This window comes from Gobius niger (genome assembly GCF_951799975.1).
Source record: "Gobius niger genome assembly, chromosome: 3".
In the NCBI taxonomy this organism is placed as follows: Eukaryota; Metazoa; Chordata; class Actinopteri; order Gobiiformes; family Gobiidae; genus Gobius; species Gobius niger.
In genome coordinates this window covers 5,887,523-5,911,660 of record NC_136854.1, presented here as the reverse complement: position 1 = coordinate 5,911,660, position 24,138 = coordinate 5,887,523, and the positions used below count along the sequence as shown (strand labels likewise).

The window sequence follows — 24,138 nt, the reverse complement described above, 5'->3', positions numbered from 1 at the left end:
AGAGACACATCAATAGCTAAACCTACTCAAGAGTGTTTGTAGATCTAACCTACAGGGTCACCAAGAGTAAGGGCTGCACAATATATCACCAAACTGTTATTACAGTAATATTCATGTTGTATGAAGCGATAATATCGCAAAAATCATTCTGACTGAAGCTGGAAATGTTTGTAGTGTACGTCGAGTTGTAGGCCTGTCACAATATATTGAGGCAGGAAATGATCTCAAACGGTAATCTTGAAGACCACCTGATGCCACAGAAACCAACTTAAAAAGTGTAAATCTCAGTAATCCCAATAGACCATGGTCCCCGTTCAAACGCGGTGTGGTGGTATTCTCTGGCGTGTGAAGGGTTTTCTGAAAGTTGCCTTTTTTTAAGTGTTTTTGATGCAAGTCACAAAGAGTCACAAAGAAGTTCAAACACTTAATAATAACAACAAAGCTTTGGTTTTGCATAGTGCTTTTCTGGACACTCAAAGACGCTTTACATGTAAATTGCATTCACGCCATACTTGGTGGTGTAAGCTACTGTTGTAGCCACAGCTGCCCTGGGGTAGACTGACAGAAGCGAGGCAACCCTTCCTGCTTAGCTTTGGAGGTCTGACAGGATTGGGCAGAGTAAAGGCGGTGTGGCCACTCATCCAGCTCATTGATAAAACAGTGCACAGCATGCATGGTAAAGTAGAGCAAATGAGCCAAATTTAGTTGCCTGGCTATCGCCAGATCACCAATTCATTTTCTCGTAGGGGTGGTTTACGATCGTCCATGACGTATGACGTACCCGCTGGAAACTTTCGAGCTAAACTATTTAAAACACGGTCTAAAGCAGGGGTGTCAAACTCATTTTGGGTCGTGGGCCGAAATTCAGCTCCCACGGCGGGTCGCGGGCCACATATAATAGAGAAAATGTTTCCAATAAATGAATAATAATAAGCTGTGATTTGATCAAAGCCCCAACTTGACTGTAGCTTCATCAATGACAACGGCTCACACTTGTATTGCACTTTACAAGCCTGTGTCATAAGTTCCTGAAAGTGCAGTAGTCTTTATTCATTCACTTGAATAAAGACTACTGGTAAACTGTTATTGAAGCCACAGCCGCCCTGGGGCAGACTGTCCATTTACCACATGGCTATATAATGTGTTGTTCATATCCTGAGCTCTTATTTTGTCAGTGCCCTCTGCTGGACACGTGTGGAACTCTATCCTTTTTTTTATTTAATGCCCCCTAGTGGCGAGAATGAGTATTCTGGTTATTCTTTAAAAATTCATAACTCCGGACAGGAATGGGCTAGAGACTTACTTTTTTTTTGGACATACTCTGGAATTTATGCTCTACAGGGCAGGGGCCGAATCTCGCGGGCCGGATCAGGCCCGCGAGATGATTTACAACCTACAAGCTACAAGCTTTCGTATGTCGAATAGCGCGTCATCGTCTTGCTGTCCCTCCTCGTTCTGTGATTGGTCTCCAAATCCATGTGAAGATTTCAGCCATGGTCCCCAGGCTGCTGTGAAGTTCCCAATGATTGGAGCACACACAGCAGCATGGTGTTAGCCAGGCTACACATTTAGTGAGTTCAATGACTCAAAAACACAGTACAAAAGCTCTCCTTCCAATATTCAGCTGATTGGCTGCCAGCCGGCAACACTCGGCCAATCAGAGTGCTTCTAGTCGGCGACAGGGAGACACCAAGGTCTTTGACACTCAAATTACCAATGTGACGCTATTCACCATATTTCACCACAGCCATTTTTGTCTCTTTTTGTCTTGGATCAGCACTTCATGAGGAACACCATTATAGCCTGGATTAAAAACACCTCTGTCTCGTTTTTGCTTCATGAATGTATTGTGCATTTCCAGGAGCGGCAGCCTGGTGGTGCTATTCTGGCTGCTCTTGAGTGTCCCCAGCAGCCACGTGTCCCGGGTCGGTGTGGAGGTGGTCACTCAGAGCCTGCAGCAGGGGCTGAAGCACTACATGTCCCAGAGCGGAGGTCCAGACTCCTACCTGCTGTCCCTGGCCTCCCTCCAAGTCACCAGTGGGTCCTGACTCCTCAAACACCATGATCATGAACGACCAGACAAGCCCTACGTAACTCGCGTAGTCTGCGTATAGGAAAGAAACCGGAGAGAAGTTGCTGCTCTGTTATGCGTCGCCATGACTACCTCCATGTAACCATGTATATGGCCTGAATGAAGGCAGCCTTGTGTAGTTTTCTTTCGCTGCTTACATCATCAGACATCAGCTGGAGGCAGGAAGTGATCAAGAGAAATAAGATTGAACTAAAACTAGCGATTAAAGGGTCTATAAACGATACTGCAAGTCCACATTAACTCCGACAATATACTGCAAATGATTTATTTTGATTTATACTTACAGGTGTGTATGTGTGTTTCAGACTGTGACATGTTCATGGAGGTAGTGTCCAAGGCCCCCACCACTCTCCCCCGTCCTCAGCCCCATTGCGCCCCCTGCAGGTGGAGGCTCTGGGGCCCCACTGGCTCCCTGCTGCAGCTGCGTGTCCAGTGGCCCCGTGCCTCGTGCCAGGAGCGGCTCCTGCTCTACGACACACTCCTGCCGTCAGAGGATCTGCTCATCACCACGTGAGTCTGCACACATTGCTCAAGGGCAGACGGAAACTCCGGCACGTCTTTAGGCTCTTTGTCAGAAAAGGCAGACATTTGACTTCGGCTTTCACTTCATCTCAACCTTTCAACTCCACAGTCCTTATGTGGCTTTGACCTTTTCTCAAAATCTAATCCCAGCCTGCGAAGATTTCTGCTCGTGCACGTGGCCCGCGAGGTGATTTAATCCGGCCGCTGCCCTGTAGAGCATTAATTCCAGAGAGTGGAAAACAAAAGTAAGTCTATATCTAAAGAATAACCAGAATGCTCATTCTAGCCATTAGGGGGCATAAAAAAAAAAAAAGGAAAGCGTTCCACACGTGTCCAGCAGAGGGCACTGACATAATAAGAGCTCAGGATATGAACAACACATTATATAGTCAAGTGGTAAATATGGACAGTCTGCCACAGGGCAGCTGTGGCTTCAATAACAGCTTACCACCACCGAGTGTGGAGTGAATGAGTAATGACTACTATGTACTAGTACTTTGAGGAAGTTGTGACACAGGCTTGTAAAGTACAATACAAGTGTTCTCTATTATATGCAGCCTGCAACCCGCCGTAGGGGCCGAATTTCAGCTCGCAACCCAAAATAACTTTGACATCCCTGGGTTAGTGAGATATTTGAGGATTTTTGACAAAGGTTGTCCAGAGTGCTGTTGATTTCAGAAATTGTATTTTATTTTCTAAATTCATGCAGTCCTTATATTTGCAGAGTTTAGTGGTGCCAGGCTAGTGCATGTCTATGGTTTGTGTAATCCAGCACATAACTGCAGGGTGTAAGATGCTGCAGGGAAAGCTTACATGGAGCGCCATAACCAAGTGGCTGGTATAGTGTACAGGAACATCTGTGCAGAGTATGGGCTGGAAACCTCAAGGTCAAAGTGGGAAACACCTCCAAAGGTGGTCGAGAATGACAGAGCCAAGATCCTGTGGGACTTCCAGATACAGACGGACAGAATGGTAATGAACCAACCGGACATTGTGGTGGTGACAAAGAGCAGAGGAAAGCCGTTGTGGTCGACATAGCAATACCAAGACTTCAACATCAGGAAAAAGGAACACGAGAAACTAGAGAAATACCAGGGGCTCAGAGAAGAGCTGGAGAAAACCTGGAGGGTGAAGGCATCAGTGGTGCCCGTGGTCGTTGGGGCACTCGGGGCAGTGACCCCCAAACTGGAGGAATGGCTCCAGCAGATCCCAGGAAATACATCAGACATCTCGGTCCAGAAAAGTGCAGTTCTAGGAACAGCAAAGATACTGCGCAGAACCCTCAAACTCCCAGGCCTCTGGTATATACAGTATATAATAGCCTGCATTAAAAAAGGAAATGATTTTCAACTCACCCACTTCAAGTCTATTTCCATCAACAGTAACACAATTGAACAGGTGACTACATTCACTGACCTGGACAATAACTTTACTTTTGAACAGAAATCAACAACACTGTGGATAACTAGGAAATGAGGCCCAGAAAATGACACAGAATCCTCATTTTTGCACAGATTTGGCCTTGTGACCTCTCAGACTGATCTCACTCTGATCCTGTCTCATTCTTTCTGTTATAACCGCACTGTCTTCTTACCCTGAGCAGAGTGAGTGGCTGCAGTGCTCAGCAGCAGGGGGCGATCATCCTCTCCTCGGGACAGACCATGACTGTCGTGTGGGAGCGGGCGGAGGGAACAGACGAGCAGCCATTTTCTCTGTCCGTGCAGGCTCTGGTCCTTCAGGGTACGTCTGCACAGAACCTACATGTTTCTTCATAAACCCCCACTTGACTGGTGTAAAACTATGGGTAAAGGGGGCGTATTATGCAAAATCGACTTTTTCAAGCTTTACATCATGTTATTATCATTCCCTCATTAAAAACATGCCTGAAGTGTTGCCTTGGCACATTCATGTATTTTTGAGTAATCTGTAAAAACTCTGATGGCGGCCATTTTAGGGATAGGTTTGCCTGAGTCCTCCTAGGAACGCCCCCACCTCCTGGAGACGCCCCCGAGCTTTCGTCACCAGCCGAGTAACCAACCACTGCTCCTCAGCAGAACCCCCTCCCCACTGATGCCACAGACAGCGTGTGGAGGGGGCGTGTCGGAAAGGCTCAGAGGTTCTTAAAGAGACAGAGGCCTATTTCAAGACATTCACTACAGCCATTTTGAGAGAGACATTTTATACAAGGCAGTTATTCTAATTTACTGCATTTACAGACTAACAGAGGGTTTGGTCATCATTGTAGTGTGATATAGACTGGTGCTATAATACCCCCTCTTTAATAATACTCTCTGTTGTGAAGACTGACCCTTGTGTCTGGTGCAGGCTGCTCGTCAACTGTGGAGCTGAGGCCGGTCCAGGGGCCCCAGGGCACACTGAGGACCCCCTTCTTCCCCAGCTACTACCCCCCCAACACCAACTGCTCCTGGACCTTTCAGGTGAGTGGAGCCAAAGAGAGGCTGTAAAAGAGCAGAGAGAATTCACATGAATGAGTTGAGATGTGTTTGCGAACTGGCGTTACTATCATCACAAAAAAAGGAAAATAAAAAAAATCACCCCAGCGTTAGCTCAAAAGTAGAGCATATTATGCACAAATAAAGTCAATAAAGCAGCAACTACTCGAAGCAGCCTTTACGATGATCACACAATGAGCCTGGCTTTACACATGTGTGGTTTATTACAGACTTTTCATCAACAATGAGCTGTAGTCGATTATAACAAGCTAACGGGTAACCTCGAAAAACCATTGTCCACCTGCACAGATAATGTCCGTCTTTTGAGTCGTATGGGCTCCTGAAGATCCTGGTGTCGTCCATGGGGGTATAGTTAGAGATCCATAGGGCATGGCAGTAGCAAAGAGCGACTAGAGCTTCCAAACAGCAGTTATTTTTCAGGCAAGAGCCTCTTCCAAGTGTCCGGTGTGGAAGGTTCGTCTCCAAATCATATCCTGTGTGGCCATTGTTCCCAAAGTGATAAACAGTAGCTCCTTTCCAACAATAAAAATTAAAATCCACCGATCGTAGTTTCAATACTGTGGAGAAAACGAGCGCAGTGTTGTGATGCCACAGACAGCGTGTGGAGGGGGCGTGTCGGAAAGGGTCAGGGAGCGTCTTAAAGAGACAGAGGCCTATTTCAAGACGTTCAGGGCTGCCATTTTGAAAGAGCAATTTTATACAAGGCAGTTATTTTAATTTACTGCATTTACAGACCAACAGAAGGTTTGGTCATCATTGTAGTGTGATATAGACTTGTGCTATGTGGCTGAAAAAAGCATAATACCCCCTCTTTAACGTAAAAACATGGTAGCCAGCCCCACAGAACCACAACATTTTGTCTGTGTGTGAACCGCCTGTGACGGTGTTTCGTTCCTCTTGACACCAGGTGTCCAGGCCCGGGCTGGGTCTGAGGCTGGACTTTGAGGGGTACAAGCTGAGCCCGGCCCCTCCAGAGCAGGACTGTGAGCAAGGCCTGTGGACCATCCAGGAGCACAGGTGAGCTGACCTCCTTATTCACTGACCTCCTTATTTCATTCACTGACCTCCATATTCACAGACCTCTTTATTCACTGACCTCCTTATTCACAGACCTCTTTATTCACTGACCTCCTTATTCACTGACCTCCTTATTCACTGACCTCCATATTCACTGACCTCCTCATTCACTGACCTCCCTATTCACTGACCTCCTTATTCACTGACCTCCTTATTCACTGACCTCCTCATTCACTGACCTCCTCATTCACTGACCTCCTCATTCACTGACCTCCTCATTCACTGACCTCCTTATTCACTGACCTCCTCATTCACTGACCTCCTCATTCACTGACCTCAGTACATTCGACACATGGAACGCTCACATTCAGGCGTTTACATAAGGGGTCTCACTTTGAATTACAAACCACCAGTGAATAACAAGTGTTTTCATTGACACTAATGAACACACGGCAATAGAAACATATTGAGGTGCTGCTACCGACTTAATTAAAGGTCCTTTTAGCCATGTTGTTATGCTATTTCCTTATCAAAACACCCCCAGAGTGGTTTTTGGCTTCATTCACACAGTTCTCAGCAATCCTCCTGAATCCTCCTGGATCCTCCTGAATCCTCCTGGATCCTCCTGAATCCTCCTGAATCCTCCTGAATCCTCCTGGATCCTCCTGAATCCTCCTGAATCCTCCTGAATCCTCCTGAATCCTCCTGAATCCTCCTGAATCCTCCTGAATCCTCCTGGATCCTCCTGAATCCTCCTGAATCCTCCTGAATCCTCCTGAATCCTGCTCTCTCCGCCCTCTGCTGGAAACCACTGAGTTGTGACACTGACGTTTTTTACATCATAGTGTCAAACAGGAGGAGCACAACTTCTGTAATGTAAACCCTTAAGGCCTGATTTTAATTTGTAAAAGAGCTTTTCATTATTCCTGATGTAAGAAAGAACAAAAGAAAAAAAAAAAAGAAAGTCCACACTGCCCCTGCGGAGAAAACAAACGCACCCCCTGAGCGTCTGTGTTGTGACTTATTTTCATTATCAGTTGTTCTACATATTTGTATACATGATTTAAATGGAATATTAATTGATTTACATGATTATAAGGTATTTCCAAATTACAAGATACAGTAAAAATGTAATAAGTGCCTATGGTTTTATTTTGGAGAAACTGTGTGTGTGTTTTATTGTGAAGGGTGATTAACAGGATCTGTTCTAATTGCCAAACCGCCTTTGCTCTGCCCAAACCCGTCAGACCTTGGAAGCTAAGCAGGGAAGGGCCTGGTCGGTACTTGGATGGGAGACCGTTTAGTAACACCAGGAAGCCTAGCAAATGTAACGCGTGAGTGAGTGTGTGGTGGTGGTCGGAGGGGCCGATGGCGCAGACTGGTTGCCTCGCTTCCGTCAGTCTACCCCAGGGCAGCTGTGGCTACAATAGTAGCTTAGCACCACCGAGTATGGAGTGAATGAATAGTGCAATGTAAAGCGTCTTTGAGTGTCCAGAAAAGCGCTATATAAAACCAATGCATTATTATTATTATTATTATTGCCTACGCCATCTTAACTGTAAAAAGGAATTGGCAAAAGTTGAGACCGCCGCTGTGTTTGTTCAATAAAACCTGAACAACAAAGTTCAGTAAAACTACCGAGCCTCCGTCTTGATTATCGAAGCTATATCTACGTATCACACTGAAAGTTGTGAAGAAGGAGCTCTTTCTAACCTACTCTGGACACACGCATGTTCTTTTTTCTTACCTAACGATAATGTCATGGAGAAATGTGTGTTTGAGAGGTGCAGGACTTTAAACAACCTTCCTAAAGAAGAGGCCACTCGCCAGAAGTTGGAAAAGAGTGTTTTTCTGTGACTGCCTCTGATGGATGTTTGTGAACCAACGTGATGTGACAATGATGTGATTTACTCATAGCCTTTTCATTCATGAAAATAGTATCACATGAGCTGCCTGTTGTCTCTTCTCAGACTGTGTGGCAGCAGGAGTCCACAGCCGTACACGCAACGGGCCCCTCTCCTGTCCCCGAGTGTCTCCGTCCTCCTGTCCCTCCTGACCCAGACTGGACCAGGCCTGGAGGTGTCCTACAGCGCCTACAACCTGTCCCAACGTGAGCGCTCCCTCAGCACCACAGGGGGATCACCACTGCTCCAGAAAGAGCCTGGTGACAGGAAGATTAGTGATGCACAGCTCAGGGTTTTTTTCAGCCCCGGTTTTATGAAAATCTGTCTCATAATTGCATCAAAACCCTGCTGTAAACATTTAGACAGGGCTCAATACAATGGTACTTGCTTATGGCACTGATGAGCGGTGGAGACCGGAATCTTTTTACCCACTCTAACCTGCCCTGTCACTTATTGATTATTTTCGTGACCTGACCCGATATGTGGGCCACCATTGGGGTCCATGGGCTAACCTGTAAGCTACGCATCACTAATGGAGGTGTATAACTGTGTATCATCAGGGTAGCTATGAAAGTTGACTCCATGTCTCCTGATGACATCACCAAGAGGGAGCATGTACAGGTTAAAAAGCTCTGGGCCTAAAATGGAACCCTGGGGCACACCACATGTAATTCCATGCACCTTAGAGGAGCAGGTATCCACACTTACCATGAACATCCTGTCTGTGAGGTAGGAAGTAAACCATTTGTGTACGGCACCGGAGAGGCCCATGTGTTTTAAACGAGTTAAAAGAATAGTTGGTCTACTGCAGCAATTCCCAAAGGGGGGTCTGGGGACCCCAGGGGGGCTCCAAAGCTTGGCACATAACTAATATAAAAATGAATGGTGTGAAATTAACTGTGTGCATTTTTATGAAACAATATGATATAGAAGAGCCTATAATCACCATTGCTAATTGCTTTGTAAAATGATGAGAAATTGATTATGAAAAAAATTGCATATTTTTTAAAAGAGTATATTCACACTGTTGGGGGACCCTAGGGGATGTGTTGATCAATAAGGGGGGCTGCAATGTGCTGTACTTTGGGGGAAAAAAGGCAGCAGGGAAGACCCCTGTCTGAAGAGTAGCCCATGTGGTGGGCCTCACTGAGGAGAAAACTTTATCTAGAATCCCAGCATTAACCAGGACAAAACTGTCCAGTTTCCGCCTCAGACACGATTTAAATCCATGCTATTCTGAGAAGATGAAATATTACATCTGATGCAAACTCCTCACAGAGGGAATGGTCAGACATGTTTCTGGAGAAGCATGTATTCCTTGAGTGACTTGAGTTTAGTTCATTGTGGTTCATGACTTACTTGTGTTTGTAGGAAGGACTCAGGACTTTTTGTGTCCAAATGGCGCCTTGGTAAAGTCCGTGTGCTGTCCTGTACTTGCAGCTTGTCCGGGTCAGTTCCTGTGCACGGTGGACGGGCGCTGTGTCCCGGCATGTGACGGCATCACGGACTGTCCCGACGGGCTGGACGAGAGGGACTGCGGTGAGTTCTATCGGCCCTCGGCAGAGCAACCTGTCAGAACCAAGGGGCCCAGAACCAAAATGTAATAATAATAATAATGTCATTTTCACTGACCGGGTTTCTGCATTAACAAGCAAGTGTTGCACAGATGAAGGTCATACTGGCATTAAATCTACATTTCTTGCATAAGTTTATAAATGACCCCCGGTGTACTAAAACGTTTAGTAGGATTTTCTAATATATAATAGGTAGCGTTCACGATTTAGAATGTGATGATGTCATAATGTCAGATGGAGGGCGGGGCCAATGCAACTCAATGGGAGAAATGCAGTTTTTGGACAAATGTTTTTCCTCTTCAGTATCTGATCGTGATTGGATTCACAAACCTGTGATATTATTTTTCTGTCTGAAAGTCCTTTCTATTGAACAACATCACACATATTGTCACCACTTTTTTGACATTTTTTAGAGACAATAATTGGACATTAGTTCATATGTGCTGACATAGGAGACAATGAACTTTGTGACAGTTTTAGTTTCATGTGGATTCCTCCAGTAATGACTGAGATATGAGCCAAAACACAAAGACATAAAAATATGCATTTTGTCAGTTACCACCGTTACCATAGTTACCGTCAGTTGACCTCCACCTCAATTTTAAACAATAGGCCAGGGGGGCCCAAACTTTTTGTCTCCGAGGGCCTAAATGAAAAATTTTCTGTGGGTCGCGGGCCAAACACAGCGATGTCAAGCACGAAACACATATAACTGCAAATAATAATAATATTATTATATTATAATATTATTTTACTTTCGGTATACATGTGCATTTGATTCTACCTACGCAAATAACATGTTACTTTAATACAAATGTTAACTATGGAAAAAGCAGAGTTTTCTGTCGAACAAAATCAACAACTGTAGAAATATAGTGCAAAATGTAAACAACAACAACACCTGTATCTGCAGCACCTACAGTGACTTTGCCTCATTCATTTAGTAACTCAAAGAAAATGCCCTATTAGATCATTTTGAAAGTGCTAGTTCAGCATATATTATTTTATAAGTCAATTTTTAACACCCACATGTGTTGATGTCAACAACCTTTGAAATAAAAGTTGGAAAACTGGGAAAGTTGATGCTACAACGCTCTGATAACAACCAAGATATCACAACAGTGTTTCCTTAACTTTTCGAAAGGAGTGAAACAGCGCCCCCAATTTGACGCTGGTGGTCAAAAAGTGTACTGCATCCACATTTACCACTGAAAATGAATGGGAAGAGAGTTAGTGTTAACCACATAATGCGGTGCAAAAGTAGTCACTCTCACTCTCTGGCGGGCCAACAGAATTGTTCCGGCGGGCCAAATTTGGCTCACGGGCCCCACTTTGGGCACCCCTGCTATAGGCTCTTCAGGATGTTGTGATGTCACGTGAACGCTACCTATTGGTCAGGAGGAGCTGGGGGTCAGTTTGTGAGGGAATATCGGTTGTGCCAAAGTCTAGTTTTTCTCCAGTGTGAACCAGAAAGTCAGAGGCTGAATCAGCACAGTCAGGGTTTAAGACATTAAAGGTGCATTCTGGAACTTTTGAAACAAAACTTTCAGCGCGTATTTGAGCTTTTAGTGACGCAGCAGCTGTATGAGTGGTTATTATGTCATATCCTTAAAGCTTCATGCTGCACGATTGAACCAAAGAAAATTCCAAGTTTGTGAACCTCTTCACAAACAATGGTTTGTGAAAATATTGTGATGCTGATTGACTTTCCATCACAGTAACTCCAAGGTCACTTGTTTTATAGTTTCTGACCCTCTCGTACTGGAGCGTTTTAAAGTGATGGAAAGTAAAGGTACCGTGCTAACCATTTATGAATCACGCATTAAGTCATTGAATGAATGAAAAATCAAGGCCTTAAATGTCATTAAAAGCCATAGATTAGATTCAAACTGGAATTCAATGTATATTTATTGGAAAATGATGACATTGCTCAACAATTTTTTTACTGAATAAGTTTATAAAAAGGGTTAGGGCTCTTTCCTCTGATGAAATGTTTACAAATCTTACAAAAGGTTTGTGGCATTAAAATATAGTATTTGGACATTACATTTATAAACCTGTATAAACCCTCAGGTGAATAATGCGGATGTGCGGGGGGGTCCAGGAGAGCTAGAAACAAGTTAAGGCAGGGGTCACCAACCCTATTTCAGCTGAGGGCTACTTTAAGAGCATTAAGTTGTTTGAGGGCTACTAGTTAAAAACAAATCCTAAAGACTTAAACGTACACTGTTCACTTATAGGATATTGACCCCATATTATATTAAAATAGCTTTATTTTAAACTCATACCGAGTCACAAGAACCGAAATAACTGTCATTTTAAGAATTAGATTCAAGAAAATGAAGTGTTTTACACTTTAGAAAAAGTCCCAAGGGCTACTGGACATGCCCCACGTTGGTGACCCCTGAGTTAAGGCAACAACTACCCACGACTTTCAGGTCTGATCCAGGGAAGTACTTTAAAGGAATAGGCCACTGTTTTTACATACTGAGATATGTTCTTACCTAACCTTAGCCGAGTTAATATATCCCCGTCTGGTCTTTGTCCTTGCGCTCGGTCACGCAAACGGAGCACATACGCAGCCTCTCCCACATATCACATAGCTCCAAAAAAGCTCACGATAGAAGCTACCAAGCTCTTCCACGTGTTCCCTATTTAAATAAAGTTACGTGAAGTGTTTTCATGCGAAGTATATTTACACAGAAATGTAGCATGTCGATTTTATAAGCAAATAAAAAGGGGGACTATATTGTGAGGCGTAATGATACAGGAGCAAAACGTCCGCGCAGTAACTCCTAAAGACTTCCCCCGCTCACTTCCGTCAATCACCTTTAGGCAGACAGAGCGCACGGACAAAGACCAGATGGGTACATATTAACTCGTCTAAGGTTAGGTAAGAACATATCTCAGTATGTAAAAACGGTCATCATGATCATCATCATCATCATCAGAACATGCTCTCCAGGGGCAGGTCTCCAACCCGGGGTTTGTGGCCTTTGGGGCGACCGCAGAGGTGCGGCCCTGGACCCTGTATTAACCAGTGTGTTGTGTGTCAGTGTGTGCAGCCCAGTTCCAGTGCACTCCCAGTCCCAGCCCGGAGTGTGTGGGGTACTCCCTCCTGTGTGATGGACGGGACGACTGCAGCACCGCCCAGGACGAGGCCAATTGTTCCCGAGGTACTCCCCCGCGACATGGTACTCACCTCCGACATGGTACTCCCCCGCGACAGGGTACTCACATCTGACATGGTACTCACCCCCAACATAGTACTCACCTCTGACATGGTACTCACCTCCGACATGGTACTCACCCCCAACATAGTACTCACCTCCGACATGGTACTCCCCCGCGACAGGGTCCTCCCCCGCGACATGGTACTCACCCCCAACATAGTACTCACCTCCAACATGGTACTCACCCGCGACATGGTACTCCCCCGTGACATGTTACTCACATCCGACATGGTACTCCCCTCCGACATGGTACTCACCCCCAACATGGTACTCACCTCCAACATGGTACTCACCCGCGACATGGTACTCCCCCGTGACATGTTACTCACATCCGACATGGTACTCCCCTCCGACATGGTACTCACCCCCAACATAGTACTCACCTCCAACATGGTACTCACCCGCGACATGGTACTCCCCAGCGACATGTTACTCACATCCGACATGTTACTCACCTCCGACATGGTACTCCCCCGCGACAGGGTACTCACATCTGACATGGTACTCACCCCCAACATAGTACTCACCTCTGACATGGTACTCACCTCCGACATGGTACTCACCCCCGACATGGTACTCACCCCCGACATGGTACTCCCCCCCGACATGGTACTCACCTCCGACATGGTACTCACCCCCGACATGGTACTCACCTCCGACATGGTACTCACCTCCGACAAGGTACTCCCCCGCGTCATGTTACTCACCCCCGACATGGTACTCCCCTCCGACATGGTACTCACCCCCGACATGGTACTCACCCCCGACATGGTACCCACCTCCGACATGGTACTCCCCTCCGACATGGTACTCCCCTCCGACATGGTACTCACCCCCGACATGGTACCCACCTCCGACATGGTACTCACCTCCGACATGGTACTCCCCCGCGACAGGGTCCTCCCCTGCGACATGGTACTCACCTCCAACATGGTACTCACCTCCGACATGGTACTCCCCCGCGACATGGTACTCCCCCGCGACAGGGTACTCACCTCCGACATGGTACTCACCTCCGACATGGTACTCCCCCGCGACAGGGTCCTCCCCTGCGACATGGTACTCACCTCCAACATGGTACTCACCTCCGACATGGTACTCCCCCGCGACATGTTACTCACATCCGACATGGTACTCCCCCGCGACAGGGTCCTCCCCCGCGACATGGTACTCACCTCCAACATGGTACTCACCTCCGACATGGTACTCACCCCCGACATGGTACTCACCCCCGACATGGTACTCACCTCCGACATGGTACTCACCTCCGACATGGTACTCACCCCCGACATGGTACTCACCTACGACATGGTACACACCTCCGACATGGTACTCCCCCCGACATGGTACTACCCCGCGACATGTTACTCACATCCGACATGGTACTCACCTCCGACATGGTACTCACCTCCGACAAGGTACTCCCCCACGTCATGTTACTCACCTACGACATGGTACTCACCCCTGACTCAGTACTCACCCGCGACATGGTACTCACCCCTGACTTAGTACTTACCCGTGACATGGTACTCACCCGCGACATGGTACTCACCCCTGACTTAGCACTTACCCGTGACATGGTACTCACCCCTGACTCAGTACTCACCCGCGACATGGTACTCACCCCTGACTTAGTACTTACCCGTGACATGGTACTCACCCCTGACTTAGTACTTACCCGTGACATGGTACTCACCCCTGACTTTGGTACTCACCCCTGACTTAGTACTCACCCGTGACATGGTACTCACCCCTGACTTAGTACTTACCCGTGACATGGTACTCACCCCTGACTTTGGTACTCACCCCTGACTTAGTACTCACCCGTGACATGGTAGTCAGCCTTGACATGGTACTCATCTCTGACTTTGGTTCTCACCCTGACGTGGTTCTCACCCTGACGTGGTACTCACCCTGACGTGGTACTCACCCTGACGTGGTTCTCACCTTGACGTGGTTCTCACCCTGACGTGGTACTCATCCCTGACTTTGGTACTCACCTCCGACATGGTACTCCCCCCGACATGGTACTACCCCGCGACATGTTACTCACATCCGACATGGTACTCACCTCCGACATGGTACTCACCCCCAACATAGTACTCACCTCCAACATGGTACTCACCCGCGACATGGTACTCCCCAGCGACATGTTACTCACATCCGACATGTTACTCACCTCCGACATGGTACTCCCCCGCGACAGGGTACTCACATCTGACATGGTACTCACCCCCAACATAGTACTCACCTCTGACATGGTACTCACCTCCGACATGGTACTCACCCCCGACATGGTACTCACCCCCGACATGGTACTCCCCCCCGACATGGTACTCACCTCCGACATGGTACTCACCCCCGACATGGTACTCACCTCCGACATGGTACTCACCTCCGACAAGGTACTCCCCCGCGTCATGTTACTCACCCCCGACATGGTACTCCCCTCCGACATGGTACTCACCCCCGACATGGTACTCACCCCCGACATGGTACCCACCTCCGACATGGTACTCCCCTCCGACATGGTACTCCCCTCCGACATGGTACTCACCCCCGACATGGTACCCACCTCCGACATGGTACTCACCTCCGACATGGTACTCCCCCGCGACAGGGTCCTCCCCTGCGACATGGTACTCACCTCCAACATGGTACTCACCTCCGACATGGTACTCCCCCGCGACATGGTACTCCCCCGCGACAGGGTACTCACCTCCGACATGGTACTCACCTCCGACATGGTACTCCCCCGCGACAGGGTCCTCCCCTGCGACATGGTACTCACCTCCAACATGGTACTCACCTCCGACATGGTACTCCCCCGCGACATGTTACTCACATCCGACATGGTACTCCCCCGCGACAGGGTCCTCCCCCGCGACATGGTACTCACCTCCAACATGGTACTCACCTCCGACATGGTACTCACCCCCGACATGGTACTCACCCCCGACATGGTACTCACCTCCGACATGGTACTCACCTCCGACATGGTACTCACCCCCGACATGGTACTCACCTACGACATGGTACACACCTCCGACATGGTACTCCCCCCGACATGGTACTACCCCGCGACATGTTACTCACATCCGACATGGTACTCACCTCCGACATGGTACTCACCTCCGACAAGGTACTCCCCCACGTCATGTTACTCACCTACGACATGGTACTCACCCCTGACTCAGTACTCACCCGCGACATGGTACTCACCCCTGACTTAGTACTTACCCGTGACATGGTACTCACCCGCGACATGGTACTCACCCCTGACTTAGCACTTACCCGTGACATGGTACTCACCCCTGACTCAGTACTCACCCGCGACATGGTACTCACCCCTGACTTAGTACTTACCCGTGACATGGTACTCACCCCTGACTTAGTACTTACCCGTGACATGGTACTCACCCCTGACTTTGGTACTCACCCCTGACTTAGTACTCACCCGTGACATGGTACTCACCCCTGACTTAGTACTTACCCGTGACATGGTACTCACCCCTGACTTTGGTACTCACCCCTGACTTAGTACTCACCCGTGACATGGTAGTCAGCCTTGACATGGTACTCATCTCTGACTTTGGTTCTCACCCTGACGTGGTTCTCACCCTGACGTGGTACTCACCCTGACGTGGTACTCACCCTGACGTGGTTCTCACCTTGACGTGGTTCTCACCCTGACGTGGTACTCATCCCTGACTTTGGTACTCACCCTGACATGGTACTCACCCTGACGTGGTACTCATCCCTGACTTTGGTACTCACCCTGACGTGGTACTCCCCCTGACTTTGGTACTCACCCTGACGTGGTACTCACCCTGACGTGGTACTCACCCTGACGTGGTAGTACCACACCGCCTGTGCTCTGCCTGATCCCGTCAGACCTCAGCATCTAAGCAGGTAGGGCCTGGGTGGCGCTCTGATGGGAGACCATTTGGGAAACACCAGGAAGCCTGTGTGAATGTCCTGAGTGAGTGGGTGGTGGTGGTCGGAGGGGCCGATGGCACAGACTGGTGGCCTCGCAACCGTCAGTCTACCCCAGGGCATCTGTGGCTACAACAGCAGCTTAACACCACTGAGTATGGAGTGAATGAATAATGACGACAGTGTAGCGCTTTGAGAAACTTGGTAATACAGGCTTGTAAAGTGCAATACAAGTGTAAGGCATTATTATAATTATGACCGGTGTGTGCTGTGTGCTCAGGAGTGGCCTGCTCAGACTGGACATATGTGTGCGCTGATGGGAGCTGTGTGAGAAAGGCCAACCCTCAGTGCGACTCTGTGGAGGACTGCCCTGACGCCTCCGACGAGAGCCACTGTGGTACGCCCTCTGGGGATTCAGGCCCTTTGTGAAACTGTCTGCTTTATGTTTATTGGACATTATTATAGCAGAATCATCCTCAACGCTCTTGTGTTGTCAGACTGTGGTCTACCGCCCCCTGCTGGCCGCATAGTGGGAGGGAGCAATGCGTCGGAGGCGGAGTGGCCGTGGCAGGCCAGTCTGCAGCTGAGGGGGCAGCATCTGTGTGGGGCAGTGCTGGTGTCCAGGCTGTGGCTGCTGTCAGCGGCTCACTGCTTCTCCCGGGACAGGTCAGTGTGTTAAGACAATGTTTTGCAAAACCGATCTGTGAACAGTCTGTGAAGTCCAAAACATCGTGAAGCTCACAGAGAAAACATGTCTCTGTGTGATTTTTAATCGAATGAAATTAATTGAAAAATAAATGAATTGACGACTGTCTTCATGTGCTCGTTAGTAGAAAGATTCCGTCAATTTTCAACATGGGAAATTTTCCATGGGAGTTGACAATCATTTATAGGAATTCAAAGGAATAAATAGAGCTGTAAAATGATCTGATTTGACAGATAAAAAAATCTATCAGAGAGAGGAAAAGTGTCAAAGAAAACATCTGCCATTTGTGTTTAGGAAAGTTGCGTTATCGGGTGTTATGTGTGTGTCAAATGCATGTTTTATGGTTCATAAATATATTGAATGGATCATGAATTGTTTATTCAAAATGTAGAAATATACTCTGTCTATTTAAGCGTTTTTGACAGTTTCATATTTTGACAATTCCCAATTTCCTGAGCTTCGATTTGGACGTTTCTGGGCAATTTCTGACAATTTCCGGGGAATGCTTTGGGAATGTGACTGTTCAGATAAAGGTCACCGCTGTGGTGTGTTCAGGCCACGCTCGGAGGAACTGAAACCATCTCTGAGCTCCAGTGTTCAGCAGATTCATAATAATATAATAAAAATCATTCCTCTGACTAGTATTTTGTATTTTCCGTTTTATGGCTTAATATGATTGATTTGATTTTCTACTGCGAGTTCAGCCTCAGTCTTGCAGGAGAGGTCTAAGTTCCGACCTCTGAGCGTGCCCTGAACAGGCCCACACAGCGACTGCAGCGTGTGACCGTCTTGTCTGTGTGTGTCCTGGTTGGGGGGGGATCCACAGGCTCGTACCCAGCCTGTGGACCGCGTACCTGGGCCGAGTGCAGCTGGAGCAGCCCAGTCGTCTGGAGGAGCGGAGGGGCCTGCAGCACATCTACCTGCACCAGTACTACCAGTCCCACAGCCACGACTACGACTTAGCCCTGCTCAGACTGGAGCAGCCCTCCTATGCCCAGCCCGCCTGCCTGCCCGCTCCCACGCACCTGCTGCCCCCAGGCAGGGTGTGCTGGGTCACCGGCTGGGGCACACTGGACGAGGGAGGTCAGTCTTAAAACATCCACGAAGTCAGTGCAGCTGGTTGTTTCTGCACTTAGAGAGCTCAACACTTCCAGTGATTTTATATGTTCAAATGGTCGGTGACACATACCAGTGCATGGTTGTGTGTCTCCGCTCTATGGAGCTCATATTGAAAATATATACAGCAAACTATTGTACTTTCAAAAGTATTTGTTTTGTCTCCGAGTGACACGTGACTCTGAGCAGTCTCCGGAGGTCGTGGTCCTTTCTCTCTCGCTACTTTCCCAATTAGGGTTACCCATGTCTTGCGCAAATCAATGAATAGTTGAAGAAAACATCACGGACAGAGAGATGGAAGTCACTGGGACGTGTTAAAAACCTTACGTTCACTGCAGGAAACGTCCAAGAGCTAAGGGCTAGCTCTGTGTACCTCCACCTCTCAGACCCTGGAGGTACACAGAGCCTGGTGCACAAAACACAATCTGACCCTCAACACCTCCAAAACAAAGGAGATGATCGTAGTCTTCAGGAGGTCTGGAAAACATCATCACAAGTAACAACTGTGAGGTGGAGAAGGTCAAGAGTGCCAGGTTCCTGGGAAGACATCTGTCAGACAAACTGACCACCAGAGACAACACCATGACTGTCATGTAGAAGGCCCAACGTCTTCACTTCCTCCGTAAGCTGAAGAAGGTGGACCTCCCCATCCTACAAAGGGTCAGTGGAGAGCCTGCTGACGTGAGAACTGTGGAGAAGATCATAGGCGCCCCTTTACCACCACTGTAGGGCATCTTCTTCTTCTTGTGATACTTGAGCTGATGCTGTCAGGGAAAACTCAATGCTAAACCACCTCCTTCCCACAGCAGGAAAATATGTCTTCTATGGACTCTTTTTAACTTACTTTTTTATTTTTTTATTTATGAATTTTACATTGCACTAAATTGTTGAGTAGTCTTTGTATAACACTAAAACGATCTGTCTATTACAGATTGTTCTTCAGTGGAGACAGAAAGTTTGTTTACCTGCTTTCCTAGTTTCACTTCACTTCCTGTGATCTTCTTCAGAAGCGTCACCTGGTGGTGAAAGTGACCTGTTGCAGGCAGTTTACATGGATTACCAGTCAGTGAGGAGAGCTTGTGCCCCTGACTGGCTGTCTGTCTAGCTATCTATCATCAAACAACACCCCCACAGATATGTAACACCCACAAAGTATTTATGCTGAAGACAGGCCCGTTATTTTTTGAGAGGCTCGTTCAAAATCTTGGTGCTATTTTCATTGTTATTTCGTGTTAGCTGCTTCAAAACAACATCACCTACAGCGATGAGCAGGAAATGTCCTCGAAGTTTCCAGTGAGTGCCAGTGAGGGGCAATGTTTTGAACCTTACGCTGTGACTGTCCGTCAGAAACTCTGCCATGGAATCTGAGCTATTTATTTACTTGGACAAGACACCTCTACCAAGTCTAAGGGAAATAATGGGAGGAAGAGCAGCGCCTCCAAAGGATCCACTCGGAGTCACGTGATGCTTGTGTGCCCATTTCAAGCTAAATTAAGAAAAATGTGAATTTATTAATTTACTAGATTTAACAAATGCATTTCATTTGAGATGAACATTCCTATTGTTTAAAACCACTAAAAACCACCATAAGGAGCGTTGAACCCGGTGTTATAGTTTTGGTGATTGAAGGTGTTGCCCTGCTTTAGCGTTAGCGTTAGTGTAGGTCTGATGAACGTGCTGTGTACTGACAGGCCGGCCCAGTGACGCCCTGCAGAAGGTGGCCGTGCAGCTGCGCAGCGAGGAGGACTGTGTGGGCAGCTACGGGCCCCTCATCTCTCCGCGGATGATGTGTGCTGGGTACTCCGAGGGCCAGAAGGACGCCTGTCAGGTATTCACACTTTTGTCGGTCCCTTCGTCCCCCAAACAAACACCACGGCCTCTGCAACACTGCGGAGGAAACCACTGTGTGTGGAATGATTCGATTTATGTAGGGCCTCAATAAAGCTCCAGAGATTCTAACACAGTCCTCATTGACTACAAGGGAAGCTGAACTTTGTATGTATTAAATGTCACGATAAATCCACGAGAGTGTGTTCAATGTTTTGAGGATGTCAGTTGTTAGTCGGGTGTTTCAGAGTGGTCTTCCCTGTTCCCCATAGCTGCTGAAGCTCGATGCAAGTGAGGCGTGTCGTGAAGTAGTCTTCTTCTTTTTCTTCTTCGGGCAGACTAGATGCCTCCAGGCACATTGTTGCCTCTCTAGGTGAAATCTGGTACCACACTCAGATCACATCCACAACAGCCTGATGTAGGGTTGGGCGATGTTCCCTTAATTGGCCGCTGACGATGTTTACAGTGAACCATCGTAATGGACGATGATATCGTCCATTTCTCATTATAAGCATTTTTTTAAAAGACATTTACATAGCCTATATATATGCTGCATATTACTATGTATGCTAGGAAAATGAGAGATTGCAGGACAAATGGATCTAAACTAAACCTGATCTGAACAGAGTCACGGAACACGAATTTTGCAACAGAAATGTGTTTAAACTCGTGCGTAAAGTCTGAGAGGAGAACTACTCAACTCCTCTTCAATACCAAGGCTCTTATGACACTAACACGAATGTATATCGGAGCTTATTATTTGCATTTGCTCAATGTTAACGTAATGTTTAAGAAACAGTGGGTGAACGGGACAATATTTAGAAGTTTGCGTCGTAGCTACATTTTTGAAGCCGCTCCACGCGCCGCCCGGTCCGTGTGCTGTAACTTCGTACCTCCTGCACCGCCTCTTTCTCTCCTCTCCCTCTCCTCTCTCGGTCTTTCGTGAGAATAATCCAAACCCAAACGCTCAGCGAGCTCCGATGTGAGAGCCATCTCGTCATTTTAAAATGGTTTACGTTTCCGTACGTAGCAAAGCAAAGCAAAACCACGCGCTGTTAAACTCTGAGCTGCAGAGAGAGAGAGAAAGAGAGAGAGCCCCGCGCGTCAGAAACAGAGCAGCGCTGCTTCTTTATGTTAATAATTACGGCTAACACATCGTGGCTTCTGGCAAGCCACTGAAACTGCATATTAGTTATATCCGTGATTTAATTTACAGTGCAATCCCTGCAAAGTTTGTAGGTTTACAAGGCCCACAGAAGACCAGTGTGTGTTTCTGACAGGTGGCTCTCCATCGTGATGTTGCCCGTCCATCACGATGGACGATGATATCGCACAACCCTAGCCCGATGGCTACAGTCCAGGAGCGCTCTAATAACGAAATCCTGGCCCTGGGAAGGACTTAGTCTGACTGTAGACTAACACAATTATTCTGAGACACAGTTCGAAACAGCTCTGCTCGTTGGATTCTATACTCTGGGCAGTCAATAAGAACGTGTTTGACAGTTTGATCTTGTTTGCAGTGTTGACACAACTCGTCCGTGCTTCCCAATTTGAACCAGGTCCCACCCAAGGCCACAATGCCCCAATCTGAGCCTGGTCAGGACTACGGCAGCTCTCCTGTCTTTCCCAGTGTACACTGATACTGGCTTTACAGATGTATTTAAAGAATAGTAATGGCGACCCATAGTGTCGCTCTCCCACATTTTTGACAGACAGCTGAAGTAAACCCTTTGATAGTTGATCTCCACTCTAGCGTCATGAAGTAGTAGCCGTGTGGTGAAGTGTTGTAGGCATGTCGTGAAGTGACGTCGTGTAATGCATCGACGCTCCACGACTGAACCACTGTCGACACCAAGGCTTATGCTGACCGGAGCTTTAGACTCTAACATAACAAATGAACATAAATGAACATAAATGAACATAAATGAATGAACATAAATGAATAAACATAAATGAACATAAATGAACTTCTACATCACCGTGGACCACAACCTGATCATCAAGCAGGCGCGTCTGTCCCACACGGCCAACTACACCTGTGTGGCCAAGAACATCGTGGCCAAGAGCAAGAGCTCCACCGCCGTGGTCATCGTCTACGGATTTCCCATCAACCAGTGCTCCTCCTGTGACCAAAACAGTGAAGATGGCGGCCGCGACACAACGATCTTTCACCAAAGAAAAAAAAGAGTGGAAAAAGAGTGGTGCGCACTGAATGGGTGCTGCTGCCGGATGCTCTCTCATCGAATGCAATTTCTCCATCTGTGAGATCAATAAAGTATCATCTTATCTTATCTTATCTTAAATGCAAAGTCAAGAAATTAATATATGCAGAACTCAAAACGGTCCCCTCCAACAATGAGGCTGGAAACTGTGATCGGATCCGATTTTCCCTGAGCAGCGTTAGCATTAGCGTTAGCGTTAGCTGCTGTCACTGTGAAGCTACAAGAGGAAACTGAAGCTGTTGAGACGAACATGACAGAGATGGACTTTATCTCAGTCATGTTTTATGAAGCTTTGAAAAAATGTACTTTTGTGGATAAGAGACTTCTGTGGAGAATAAAACATGTTTTCTGGCGATAGCTCCTCCGGCTTAAGCTGCTATTAGCCACATGCAGCTACATCATGACACAGGTATATCAGATCAGAGTTAGCCCTAATGTGGACCTAGTCTTTGTTTGGTCTAAGTTCGGACCTGGTTTGGTTCTGGTCCTAAATTAGTTTAACTCTGTTAGCGTTGTAGCTACTGTAGAAATACTACATTTTCCCCTAAACATTAGGCCTAACTCATGTCTGTTTCCACACACAGGGAGACTCCGGGGGGCCCCTGGTGTGTCAGGAGCCTGGGGGCCACTGGTTCCTGGCTGGAGTGGTGAGCTGGGGCCATGGCTGTGCTCGGCCCGGATACTATGGCGTGTATACCCGGGTGAGCCGCCTGTCTGGGTGGGTCCGGGAGCACATAGACGCGGAGCCCTGACCGGTATGCGGCGGACACTTGGACGCTTAATAAAACACTGTTTTCACCACTTCAAAACACTGACTTTGTTTTCCTTAAGACACTTTGTGTCCAGTTTGTCAGTTTGCTTTGGGTCATTGTCCATGTGGAAGACCCATCTGCGCCCGAGCTCTAACTTCCTGGCTGATGTCTCGAGATGTTGCTCCAATATAAGTTCTTTCTTCATGATGTCATCGATTTAGTGAAGTGCACCAGCCCCTCCCACAGCATGCATTTATTGCTTTATTTGGTTGGGACAGTGCATGTTAATGAACATACATGGGTCTCATGTGAACATGCCACACCGGATTGTAGCCTTGGATTATAGCCTTCGTCCCCCATGTGCACTCTCAAACACACTCTCACTCATCCTGGCCTATTGTACATGTTTTAGTGGTAGGAGAAACTGGAGTACCTGGAGGAAACCTACACAGACACGGAGAGAACATGCAAACTCCACACAGAAAGGCGGGAATCGGACCCGGGACCTTCTAGCTGTGAAGCACCAGCTCTAACCACTGCGCCACCTTATTTCAAAGTGTTGGTGTTCTCAGGCTCGCAAGATCCCCCTTTATCTTCCAAACAACAGACCACAGGAAATGTCTCCAAACATTACAGTCTGTATCCTGTTTTTATTTGCAAACTGGCATATCCTTTTCTTTTGGAGTCAGAGCTTCTTCCTGCAGAGTTCCCTCTCAGTCCATGTCGGTCCAGGACTTGTTTCACTCTGGATAATGATAAAGTC

At 47.4% G+C, this 24,138-nt stretch overlaps 1 protein-coding gene across 1 annotated transcript in view; it reads left to right on the top strand.

The window, feature by feature from the left end:
* tmprss6 (transmembrane serine protease 6) overlaps positions 1-23,559 on the top strand; it is a gene marked incomplete at its 5' end in the record, with an annotated part of 28,328 nt that extends 4,769 nt beyond the window's left edge. Inside the window, 13 exons of the mRNA XM_079552883.1 lie at positions 1,862-2,037; positions 2,398-2,602; positions 4,218-4,354; positions 4,940-5,052; positions 5,996-6,105; positions 8,076-8,215; positions 9,450-9,548; positions 12,640-12,759; positions 17,033-17,149; positions 17,250-17,418; positions 18,285-18,541; positions 20,266-20,402; positions 23,208-23,559. Of these exons, the coding sequence (XP_079409009.1) occupies positions 1,862-2,037; positions 2,398-2,602; positions 4,218-4,354; positions 4,940-5,052; positions 5,996-6,105; positions 8,076-8,215; positions 9,450-9,548; positions 12,640-12,759; positions 17,033-17,149; positions 17,250-17,418; positions 18,285-18,541; positions 20,266-20,402; positions 23,208-23,375 (1,948 nt within the window). The 3' untranslated portion in view covers positions 23,376-23,559. The remainder of the gene's footprint in view (positions 1-1,861; positions 2,038-2,397; positions 2,603-4,217; positions 4,355-4,939; positions 5,053-5,995; positions 6,106-8,075; positions 8,216-9,449; positions 9,549-12,639; positions 12,760-17,032; positions 17,150-17,249; positions 17,419-18,284; positions 18,542-20,265; positions 20,403-23,207) is intronic.
* Positions 23,560-24,138: the final 579 nt, after the last annotated feature.